This window comes from Takifugu flavidus, chromosome 11 (genome assembly GCF_003711565.1).
Source record: "Takifugu flavidus isolate HTHZ2018 chromosome 11, ASM371156v2, whole genome shotgun sequence".
NCBI lineage: Eukaryota > Metazoa > Chordata > Actinopteri > Tetraodontiformes > Tetraodontidae > Takifugu > Takifugu flavidus.
In genome coordinates, this window is record NC_079530.1 from 6,047,458 (window position 1) to 6,059,593 (window position 12,136).

General features: G+C 38.2%; 3 protein-coding genes across 4 annotated transcripts; 2 read left to right on the forward strand and 1 right to left on the reverse strand.

Moving 5' to 3' along the window:
* Positions 1–499: 499 nt before the first annotated feature.
* Positions 500–811, reverse strand: mrpl57 (mitochondrial ribosomal protein L57). The gene has a single exon (XM_057048299.1). It carries the CDS (start codon positions 809–811, stop codon positions 500–502), a length of 312 nt encoding a protein of 103 aa, XP_056904279.1.
* A 1,030-nt stretch (positions 812–1,841) lies between these two features.
* LOC130533604 (cytochrome P450 3A27-like) lies at positions 1,842–6,898 on the forward strand. 2 transcript variants are annotated; one of them, XM_057047164.1, is made up of 13 exons: positions 1,842–2,020; positions 2,126–2,219; positions 2,347–2,399; positions 2,709–2,808; positions 3,075–3,185; positions 3,305–3,390; positions 3,481–3,623; positions 3,701–3,819; positions 4,438–4,522; positions 5,711–5,871; positions 5,965–6,191; positions 6,285–6,447; positions 6,527–6,898. In XM_057047164.1, the coding sequence occupies exons 1-13, from the start codon at positions 1,950–1,952 to the stop codon at positions 6,599–6,601; spliced, it is 1,488 nt and encodes a 495-aa protein (XP_056903144.1). In that variant the 5' UTR covers positions 1,842–1,949; the 3' UTR covers positions 6,602–6,898. The 2 variants fall into 2 exon arrangements, with proteins under 2 accessions (XP_056903144.1, XP_056903145.1); XM_057047165.1 differs by lacking the exon at positions 1,842–2,020 and having other exon boundaries at positions 2,155–2,219; positions 2,695–2,808.
* A 1,139-nt stretch (positions 6,899–8,037) lies between these two features.
* Positions 8,038–11,909, forward strand: LOC130533819 (cytochrome P450 3A30-like). Its single transcript, XM_057047524.1, has 13 exons — positions 8,038–8,281; positions 8,352–8,445; positions 8,533–8,585; positions 9,073–9,172; positions 9,265–9,378; positions 9,484–9,569; positions 9,673–9,815; positions 9,902–10,026; positions 10,424–10,508; positions 10,812–10,972; positions 11,042–11,268; positions 11,408–11,570; positions 11,651–11,909. Exons 1-13 carry the CDS (start codon positions 8,169–8,171, stop codon positions 11,723–11,725), a joined length of 1,539 nt encoding a protein of 512 aa, XP_056903504.1. The 5' UTR covers positions 8,038–8,168; the 3' UTR covers positions 11,726–11,909.
* Positions 11,910–12,136: the final 227 nt, after the last annotated feature.

Below are 12,136 nucleotides of genomic sequence, written 5' to 3' on the forward strand. Positions count from 1 at the left end.
TTGATATTTCCAGAAAGCAAATACAAATGAACCACGAAAACAAGCTAAACTACACAAGAATGTTCATGTCATGTGAATGATGACTTGTCAATTACATTCTGCTGAACTCAGCTTTGGCTTGTTTTACCAATATAACCGAATGCTGTAAAGTTGCATAGTTGTTTTCATTTCCCTCAATGAGGCCAGTTTTTCCATCTCAGACACCACACTTGAATACTTCTTATAATTAGAGGATCCAAAACCTGTGGGAAGCCTGTATTTTTTTCACTTTGGAAGCGTCTTGTAAAAATGACACAAGAATGTGCAACAGCATAGTTTTAATCAAACAATGCAGCAAAGAAAATGAGGCAAGTAGAGCGCTGTTTCAGCGTTAATAAAGAATCAAAACACTCCTTTGGGGATTTGGCAGCTTTTCAGCTCAAAGTCCAAACAAATGCTAACAAATGTAATAAAACACTGGCTTCTTGTGCACATAAACATGCTATACTGGGAGTCTCTGCTAACTTGACCAGGTCTTGGTGATATTGAGATGACTCAGATGATCTGAGATGAGTTTATGCTGAGGGAAATTAGCATGTTTGGCTTCTTTGATCCCAAGCCAGTTCTGGGCTCTACGCTCTGCGGCGTGGCCGTGCTCCTGCTCTGCCGTCATGTACGGTCTGCTGATCCAGTATTCGTTCTCGGCTTCGCGCTCCAGATGCTTCAGCATATTGCGCTTCATCTGCCAAGTGATTTTTCGTGGGCGGCGGTATTTTCCGATCCACTGTTTACCAGGGATGCCTTTCCGCAACAAGGCAAGTGTGAGGAACATGGCAGAAGATCTGTGACAAAGGCAAAAATAAAAGGCAAATACAGACCAGTCAATGTCGAAAAGCTGTACATGACAATTACATGACCATACAAATCATGATCAGGAAGAAATTATAAGGCACTGACTCAGGTTACGCAGAGTGAAACCAATAACCAGTAAAGGATGATAAAATTTTTCAGCTAAAGTTTAGAGTATTATTAAGGTGATGGAAGTTAAATTCTGTACACAACATTGTCATATGGATGACTTTGGCATATCCAGCATACTACTACAAATTTATTAATTATTATCAATTCTTTAATAATATTCACCACTTTACTAATATAGGTATTTTAGTGTAGACGTTGGTAATATTGTTCATACTGATTTCTGTTTACTTAACAGTTTAAAAAATGAAACCAGTAAAACTATACATATTTAAGAACGTAATTCAGTATTTGTATCTACAAAATGTTTGCAGGTATTATTCACAAAATAAAAGACCAAACTAATAAGTTAGACCTAAATTTTAGATTGATGTTTTACGTGGAAACAAAAGCTAATTAATTAGTTTTTTAAGTTTCCTTTTGAGGCTACTCCAATGTTAATATGGTTAATATATCTAAAATGCTGCAGTCTAAAAGATGCTCGTTAGCTAGCATTAGCTAGTTTATGTGCAAGGACAAGCTAACATGTGCTTTAGAACATGGAACGACATTATGACACATACAAAATACAACAGCCATATTTTGTTCCTTAACTCACCTTATATGTATGTCAGAGAGAACTTAATATAAATGAAGAGAACCTCAAAGTATGGAATATTACACAGCGAGGTCATTCGTAGTATTTCCGGTATTTCTACGGTGTGGGAGAAGGCTCAAAATTATGTCTCTTCTGATCAGAGCATATTATGGCAAAAATGTCTAAACAACCAAGACTTCCTGGGACAGTTTCATGCACCATGAATCACTGATTATTGTATTGTTTATTAAATTAACCGTAACAATCGCGCAATATCGTGGCAATCCTAATTCCTAAACTCAGCCCTACACTGCAAAACTCCCTTTGCTCCTCCTTCTGTTTGCAGGTCACTTCTTTTGTCGTACCTTATTTTTTTCCTTTTTAATATCGTCCAGCTTTCTCTGCAGCAGTCAAAATGTTTGTCTTTATGTGTTTTTCGGCAACCACTTGGACTATTTTGGTTCTCTTTTCCACCCTGCTGTTATTGTGAGTGAATCTGTGTCTGCAACTGTTTACCTTTGTTGTCCAGCTTTCGTTGTTGTTCTGTGATTGATTTCTTTATATCTGTTTTTTTTCTTCTTTTTAATTCAGGTATGGCATTTGGCCATATAGATTATTTAGAAAAAATGGAATACCTGGGCCAATGCCTCTCCCATTCATTGGAACAATGTGGAACATTTTAAAGGTAGGAATTTCCATATAGTTTATCATAAAAATGCATGAAATCATTATCATAAAACACATTTTATATATATGCACACAAAACAGCTTTAAGTTCAATTTACAGCATGTTTTCGTACAATTCATTTTAGGGAAATATGGTTTTTGACCGTGAGTGCCAGTCCAAGTATGGAGATGTGTGGGGGTGAGTTATTGCTTCATCTTTCACCCACATATGACATAATCAAGATTCAATAAGCACTGTGGCAAAAAGATTTATATAATGTCCTTGAACACTGATTAGGTTAATGCAGCTATGCAGAGCCTTAGTGATTTACAACATAAATGTAAAGTTATTACCGTAATTGTCAAAATTATTATCAGGAATAGTACTTTTGGGTTTCGTTTAAAAAAAAATATTTCTATTCATTTGTTTTATGCTAAGACCTTAAAAAGTATCTCACAAAAAATAATCTCCACTTTCCATGTTACTGATTTAGTGTGTTTGATGCAGAGTGTTTGAAGGAAGAACGCCAGTTTTAATGGTGTCAGATCCTGGGATGATCAAAACTATACTAGTGAAGGAATGCTACTCTGTGTTCACCAATCACAGGGTGAGAGTCTTCATGTTGTCACCTTGGCTGGTTAAATGCATTTACAGTCAATGATTCATTCATTATCTGTGAAATGGCAACTCCATGCTGTTTTATTGCATACTGAGGTAATCTTACCTCTGTTCTTGCTTTCACAGAGATGAAAAATCTCTGGTCTACTGAAGAACAAATGACATTTGAATCTCAGTTTACTCATGATCAAAACTTTGAAATCTCCAATTTCTCATTTTCTTTTGCAACTGTCCTCAATCCTCTGATGTTCACAGGAGATATTCTCAGGACCTCTGGAGACCTCAGTTTTTTCAGCTAAGGATGAAACGTGGAAAAGGATGCGGACCTCTATATCTCCATGTTTTACCAGCGGTAGACTGAGACAGGTTAGTTGGACTTCACATCTGAAATCTGCTTACTGGGACCTCAACCGTCTCAAATACGTGTGCATGCATTGGGGCAGGATTGGCGTAAATACATAATCAACTTTGCACTGTTTTTGAAGGCTTTTCCCATCATTGCTCGTTACGCAGACCGATTTATTGCAAAACTGGAACAGACTAAGTTGGAGGACTCAACTGATATCAAGAAGTATGATTTTATTATGGTGTATTCCAACATTTGTTAGACATCATTATTGGATAATATTTGTCTAATCTAAGAAGTTTCCTTCTCTTACAGACTTTTTGGGCCTTATAGTCTGGATGTTATAGCCAGTTCATCTTTCAGCGTTGATGCAGACTCCATAAACAATCCAGATGATCCATTTATCATCAATATCAAGAAAGTTCTGAACTTGAACTTTTGGCTTTTGCTTATAAAAAGTATACAATAGTTTCAACTGATCATTTATTGAATTCTGGATGATATTTTTGCTGACAATCCACCGCTCTCCTTTCAGATGTGCTTCCTTTCAGCTCCTACCTATTCGAATTTCTGCATATCGATATTATTCCCAGATCCATTGTTGATTATTTCTTTAACCTGATCAAGCAGTTAAAAGCCCAGCATGATCAATCTGTAAGTAAAATAGTCAAAATAATCTGCTGAATAGAAAAGCTCTTTGTTTTCTTTTGGCAAATGGTGAATGAAAAGGTCAGCGTGAATGTCAAATATTAACTCACAAAACAAAACGTTTTTTATCTTAAAAGTGTTTGGTTAGCATCAGATATAAATATATAGAGAAAACAGCGGTTCTGGCTGAACATTCTTCTTGATGGTGAAGTAAACGTAAAAAAGTCACATTGTAGGTTTTTCCAGATGACTTGTACTGTATTCCAGCATGTAAATATCCCCTCACATCATTAATTTCATATTGGTACACAATAGTAGTATTTTCATTTATTTTACATGTATTTTTATGCATTTTGAATTTTTATTCAAGATTCAAGAGTACTTTATTGATCCCTTTAGGGGGTGTCCATCAGGGAAATTAGCATCTCCAAAAAAACGTACAGCACTGTACAAAATTTCCCACCACCATTACACCCCATTAAACCTATTAAAGATAATAAAAATATAATAAAATGAGAAATAAAATAGAATAAATTAAAAATAGAATATAAATATAAAATATGAAACTATAAAAATGTGTTATTGTCTATTGTCTATGCTGATTGTCTATTTGTACCTGATTAGATTAAAGGAGATTTCCTTCATGTGATGATCCAGAATGAAATCCCACAATCGGAAATAAAGAGTGATCAGGATCAGCCCCCGAAAGGTATGATGTTGGAACCATTTTTTTAACCACTTAAGATATACAGCACTTTACCAGGTGAAATAAATGACACTTGAATCTCAGTCTAAACATTATCAAAACTTTGAAATCTAGAATTTCTCATTTTCTTTTCACAAATATTGTTATTGTGGCCTTTGACACACAAGGATACTTTACCTTGGACTTATCAACCTGGGAAGAAACAAGGCTGTGAACAATACCAAAAAAGGAGAAGGGGTTTGGGATGGATGGAGACGTTACATAGGTGGAAATAAGATATAATGTGATTAATGTGTAAGTGAAAAGACAGTGAGGTGTTGCGAGTGAAATACAATCTTAAGCTGTGAGGAGAGGGACGTGGTTGAGGTGTTTGTTGAGGGAAAATCCATCCATTTTGAATAGTGTAGATTTAGAAGTGACTGGGCGAAGTTTGTGGTCCCAGGACAGAGCCCTGGGGAACACCAAACCTCAAAGGCAGGGAGTGGAATTTAAATCATTTGAGCTGGATAAGAACTAAACCAGTTTAGGTGGGTGTAAGCAATGCCAGGGGAGGAAGATCAGATCAGGGCGCATGAATATGTTAAGCCAGAATCAGCTGCAGTACCAATGCCGCTGGTAAGTTTAATGAGTGGATGGGGAAGTTGAGTGACAACTATCTTTTAAGAATTTTCAGATTAAAGGTAGATGGGAAATGGGGTGGAGGTCATTGTTATCAGTGGGGTCTTAACAAGGTTTTTTCACTAATGGGGTGGCAAAGAATTAGTGCAGTCGGGTGAGGTAATATTTGGTTGGAGAATTTTGTTGTGAGTTTGAGTCTTCGTGTAAATTTGATTAGACCGGAATAGTAATCAGAATTTGTGTCGAGCAGTGGAGTCATTATTTAATATGTGGGTTTTGTGCATTCAGTCAGGTCAGAGTTTATGTAGAATTGTGGAAGTTGTGGAGCTTTTGCTTTCATTGACCAGAGTTCAGGGTTAAACTGGGGAGCAGTGTGAGTAAAGGAAACAGACAAAGTTTTCAGAGAGTTGAGAAACATATTTAGACCATTGTTGTATTGGGAGGCCAGAGAGGCTGGGATCAGGATATTTTAAGGAGTAACAATGTCTGTGTCTTGTAAAAAATGAGATTCTAAACGTTGGCTTGGCTGAGACACCACCAGACCATTCAGATATTCTCAACTTCTTCTTACAGGTCTGACTGAACAGGAGATTCTTTCCCAGTCCGTCCTTTTCATCTTTGGTGGTTATGACACCACCACCGTCACAATCACCTACCTTCTTTACAACCTGGCCATCAATCCAGATGTTTTGCAGATGTTGCACAGTGAAATTGATTCCAACTTTCCAAAAGATGTCAGTGGTTGTGCATGAAATTAATTTACACTAATATGAACTAATGTAATACAAATTATTTTAACCCTTTGTTGTGTTTGTATGTGTGTTAAGACCCCCTTTTCATATGAGGATCTGGTGGGGCTTCAGTACCTGGACCAGGTTCTTAATGAGTCTCAGCGCCTGATTCCAACTGCTCCTGCTCTGGAAAGGTTCTGCAAAAAAACTGTCCAGATTCACGGCCTCACCATTCCTGAAGGAACCGTGGTTGCAGTTCCTGTGCACCTTCTCCACAAGGATCCACGCTTTTGGAGCTCCCCTGAAGAATTCAGGCCTGAGAGGTGAGCATATTACTAAGACCTCTGGACAGAAAAATTCAACATTTCATCAAGATTTTAAATATTTTAGGTATGTTTATATGCTTTTGGGTGCAGGTTCAGTAAGGACAATATGGAGGAGGTGAACCCCTACGCCTTCATGCCATTTGGACTTGGTCCTCGTAACTGCATCGGGATGCGCTACGCTATCCTTGTCATGAAGATGATTCTTGTTCGAGTGCTGCAGAGCTACACTGTGGAAACATGCAAGGACACAATGGTAGGACCTGCAGTACAGTTCTCATGTGTTTAGACCACCAAACACTTCTGATAAGAGTGTCAATGTTTTATTTTTGTAGATCCCCTTGGAGTTTGACTGGAAGCTTCAGCCAACAAAACCAATAAAACTCAGACTTGTTCCCAGACAGAAGTGATTGGAGAGGAGACATGCCAAATAATCACATAAGTAGCTGTTTCAGGATTATGATCTAATAAATAGAGAAGCGTTCAAGCAGCTGCTGATATTAACGTGCACATAAAAGTACAGTACTTATCTGTAGCACCATCATTGGTGGATATTTGTTATAATATCTATCAGCAAGGATGTAGTTCAAACTGTGTACCAAAAGATTTATATACTTCTAATGTTCTAGTGTCTTATGTGTTGATACACATCTGTAAATAAGACAGAATTATCAAATAATAAAGCTTTTATCTTTCAGATGACTACATTTATGATTGTCTTTTATCTGATTCTTTATTTGACATGTAGCACTGATCTTTGACTCCTTCGGCTTCACATCCTCAGGTTTTGCCCTAAATGGACCATTACAGGTGGGTGTGGTTGGTACTGGGCAGAAGTTACTTTAATTGTGCAGGTGCTTGGTACTGTTTGACCCACACAACTGTGGGATTACTGCACTCCATGAAATTCATCTGAAGCACAAAAGTCACTTTTTCTGAGAGAAGAATTTGTGAATGAAACAAAAGCTTTAACTGTGTTTGTCTCTGTGTCTGAATCAACACCATTTCTCTCTATACAAAAAGGAAACTTCAAGGATCTAATTTTTTTTTTTTTAAAGTCTGATAAAATTAAAGTATCTTATTTTTTGGGCAATGAAATGACACTTGGTTATCTACAGTAAAAAGCAGAGTTCAGCTCAACAAAACCAGATAATAAAGGAATAGCTGCCCTATTTTGCAATCAGACTCATCTTTAACTCACTAACTCAGTTACTGCACTCATGTAAGACCTGTTTTCCTGTGGAGGGCTTAGTTGACTGTGTAAAAATAAGATGGGTGTAATAAAGCATATGTTTACACTGTCAACTAGAGCTCAGAGAGCTCAGACCTCCACTAAATCGTTAGTTTTCCCACTTAATGTGACTTACATCTATTATATGGCGTACACACAGTGTATAGGTAATACAAGTTTGCATAACATGGTTGCTTTATGATTGAAGTCCCCTGATCTTTGGTAGGTCAAAGTCCCACCAAATAGAATGAGCTCAACCTTGGTCCATTATCAGCATATTTCTGATGTCATTCAAAATCTGTTCATCAAAATAACTTTTGATTTATTTTGCTAAATATGTCACACAACCTGAGGTAATAACCAACATAACCCAAATCAAACCAGATGAAAGACCACTGATCTTTGACTGCACATCTTCAGGTTTTGAGTGATGGGCCAATAGGGGATTATGGTTGGTACTGGGTCAAACAGGGTCACGTTATCTTGGTATCCAATTAAATGACGTAATGAAAACGCGGCAGCGCTGCTGTCAGAGCTTTTTTTTTTTACTCATGAGAGATTAGCTGAACGTGGGAAAAACGGGATTATTACGGGGTAACAACCGACACAGCACAAATTAAACCAGGTCAGAGGACGAAGGAGAACATTTTAGACAATTTATAGTCAAGACCTTTGTCTTTTCACTTCCTGTTTTCGAAAATTAAACCCCTCCCACTGTGGTGACGTAATCTGCTCGCAGAGTTTTAATGTCGTGTTGCTACTTCGTTTTGATTCCAGTCGTGGCCACAATGTTTGAGTTTGTGTTGTTTTCCGGAACCACTTGGGCTCTTCTGGCCCTTTTCTTCGCGCTGTTGTTACTGTGAGTTGATCAGTTTCTCTGTTATTTAAGACGGGGACATGACTGAACAGGTAACTGTCTATTTTTACAGGTATGGCGTTTGGCCATATCATCACTTTAAAAAGCTGGGAATACGCGGACCAAGACCACTGCCTTTTATGGGATCAACATTCTACTATAGGAAAGTAAGAGTCGAACTGATGTTGTAGCAGTTAAGCTTGTTTCTGCCTTTTAAAAAGTTTCATCAATATATTGGAATTTATTTTTTATAGGGAATAATTCCTTTTGAGAATTGGTGCCAAGCGGAGTATGGGGATGTCTGGGGGTGAGTTTCATTACACTTTTACACTATCAAAGTTTCTGATGGAGTAAAATGTATTTTAAATCAAATCAAAGTTCAGAAGCTACAGCTAGATAGCTGGAAAAGTTGGTTAAAGTGGAAAAAAAGGATTTTTGGACAACAAAGCTCAAATGAATAACATACGTTGATGTAAAAGACATGACCTGTAATCCTTCATTGTTTATTATATTCAGTTATTCTTTTGACAAGTAGAATATGAAGAGGAAATAAGAAACCTTTTCAAAATTGTGGTTAGATTTCCCAACTGCTGATATTACCACATCATTCTGGTTAGTGTCACCGACGGTTGAACTGGCCTGTGGCTGGCAAAATACTGGATCTTTCACATAATGACTACAATTGTTAAAATCAAACACATCAGATTAGACAGGGTAAATCTTTTAATTGTCTGGATGTCACGTTTAGTCACGCTACAGTCGATCCCTTAATCATGTCATTATGTTCTGTGCAGAATGTTTGAGGGGCGTACACCAGTTTTAATGGTGTCGGATCCAGAGATTCTCAAAACTGTGCTGGTGAAGGAGTGCTACTCTGTGTTCACCAACCGCAGGGTGAGTAGCAGAGAAGAAGCCATTTATTAGTCCCAATTTTCAGCTGTTTATTGGGATTATTGTTTATTGGGATTCTCCCCCTGTGTTCACAGGATAGTGGTTTCACAGGACCTTTGGAGGATTCAGTCAGCGTCGTTAAGGATGAAAGATGGAAAAGAATCCGGAGCACGATTTCTCCATGTTTCACCAGTGGCAGACTGAAAAATGTCAGTAAAAAGACTTTTAAACTTTAAAAGTCCAGTAAACCCAGTATTTCATGTGATGTCTCTGCACGTTCAGCATTTAATTGTCCCACCACTTTTTACTCGAAGGCCTTTCCCATCGTCGCTCGCTATGCAGACAGAATCACAAAGAAACTTGAACAATCCAATTTGGATGAGCCCATCAATGTCAAAGAGTACAAAGTTCTTCTGCTTCTTTAGTTCATCTATTTATTGTTGGTTGGAGTCAACTATTTATCAATGAATTAACCAAATCATCTTCTCTTGTTTTTGCGGTAGATTTTTGGCTCCTTACAGTTTGGATGCTGTGACCAGTGTATCTTTCAGTGTTGAGGCAGATTCCATAAATAATCCCAATGATCCACTCATTGTGAATTTAAAGAAGGTCTTTAAATTCAATTTTGTGGTGATTTTTTTAGTAGGTATGGATGTTTTCTTTGGTTTTATTTTTCTAATGATATTGGTGATTTGATAATGGACTCTTAACAACTTTTGGTTCTCCCCTCAGCATTTTTCCCCTTTTGCACCCGCTTGTTTCAATTCCTGGGTATTGACCCAATACCCAGGTCCAGTGTGAATTATTTCTACAATGTCATCAAGAACTTCAAAGACCAGCATCACGCAGATGAACATGCAAGTATTGTCAGGGAACCAGTTTAAACCACTTACAATGTTCAAGGCCCCAATTTAGCTTTTTAGTTGTTATCAGTAGATGTCTAACTGGTTGCATGGGGTCAAAGGACGCTGGCTGTTACGGTGGTTTGCTTATCTTTGCATCAAATCTCCCAACAATGGGGAAAGAGCATCTTGGCTCTGTCCAACACCTGCTAGCACCTTTAAGGCTAACATATTTAATAAATACAGATATTTGGACACAGCAGAGAGCCGCTTTACCAGTTTTATGCGGTTTAAAATTGTTCATGTGAGAATATCACCATAAATTGTAGAACTTCAGGCATGACTGGTATTAATGTGTTTTAGTGTTGTGTTCCAGTGTTTTTGTTGCTAATCGTCCCCCATACCTGTCTAGACTCGAGGAGATTTCCTTCAGGTATTGATTCAGAGTGAGATTCCACAATCGGAGATCAAGAGTGAACAAGATCAGCCACCTAAAGGTACACTCCATGAGCAGGCCATTAAAATAAACTCAACAAGCTAAACCAAATTTAACTGAGGAACCCCCACCAAAGGTACCTTTTATGCTTGTTTTGAGAGGCATCTGCACAAAGCACAAATTTTGGATGCTTCATAGTGAAGTAAGAACTCAGAAAATGGTAGATCTTAACTGTTGTAGCTCTAATTATTAGATAGTATCTGTGAAGATGCAACTTCCTCTTGTAAGGAATACAAACCCCAGTTACATGTAAGCAGAGTCTGAAATAAATACTTCTGCTTGTCTTTCGATTTGGCTCTTACAGGTTTGACTGAACACGAGATTCTTTCCCAGGCCTTCATCTTCATCTTTGGTGGCTACGAGACCACCACAACCACTCTCACCAATGTTCTGTACTGCCTGGCCATCAACCCTGATGTGTTGCAGGCCTTGCACAAGGAAATCGACACCAACATACCGAGTGATGTGCGGCTGTTTTATGCTTAAGCTTGAATGATTGGTGTTGTTTCTTCACTTGTTCATTTTTGCTTCCAGGCCCCCATTTCGTACGAGGATCTGATGGGTCTTCAGTACCTGGACCAGGTTCTTAATGAATCACAGCGCTTGTATCCGACTGCCCCTCGTTTTGAGCGGGCGTGTAAAAAAACTGTCCAAATTCACGGCCTCACCATCCTTGAGGGAACCATAGTTGGAATTCCTGTGCACCTCCTCCACAAGGATCCACGCTTTTGGAGTTCCCCTGAAGAATTCAGGCCTGAAAGGTGAGGCTAAGTGAATATTATTTTTAGAAAGACATTTTCTTTAATTCACTGTGGTTGTGCAGCCAACTATTGTATTGGCATTTATTGGATAGTCTTAACCTTTTGCTCCATAAATTAAAAGATATGATTTTTGGTGCAGGTTCAGTAAGGACAGTACGGAGGAGGTGAACCCCTACGCCTTCATGCCATTTGGACTCGGTCCTCGTAACTGCGTTGGAATGCGCTACGCTATCCTTGTCATGAAGATGCTTATTGTTCGCCTCCTGCAGAGCTACACTGTGGAAACATGCAAGGACACAATGGTAGGACCTGCAGTACAGTTCTCATGTGTTTAGACCACCAAACACGTCAGCTAACACGTGCCAATGTTTTATTCCTGTAGATCCCCCTGGAGTTTGACTGGAAGTCTCAGCCTTTAAAGCCGATAAAACTCAGTTTTATTCCCAGACAGAAATAATCGGAAAAGGGACGGTTGGAAAACAACAATGCAATCCTGGATTTCTAATATAACTCGAAATTGTCTCATAGTATGAGTATTATATAATAGAATGTTATGTTATATTGTGCAGCTGTGAAATGTTTGATTTGCTTGTATTAGCTTGGTAATCAAAATTTCAAATATATGGGCAGCTACAAGGCCATTTCATTGACTCTGGACGTGTTCGGTGGCCATTTGTCGCCTCCTAGCGGTTTATCGTAGTTCATCCACTGATCGCCCTAGATTTTTTACTCAGTAGTTTAGATAATTATTTAAATACTTGCATTTAAGTGAAACCTTCCAGTGGATCTGAGCTAAGTTAGATTTTCAGCTGAAAAATATATCAATTTTCTTTTGCAGTGATCATAGATTTTCCAAAATGCACTTATA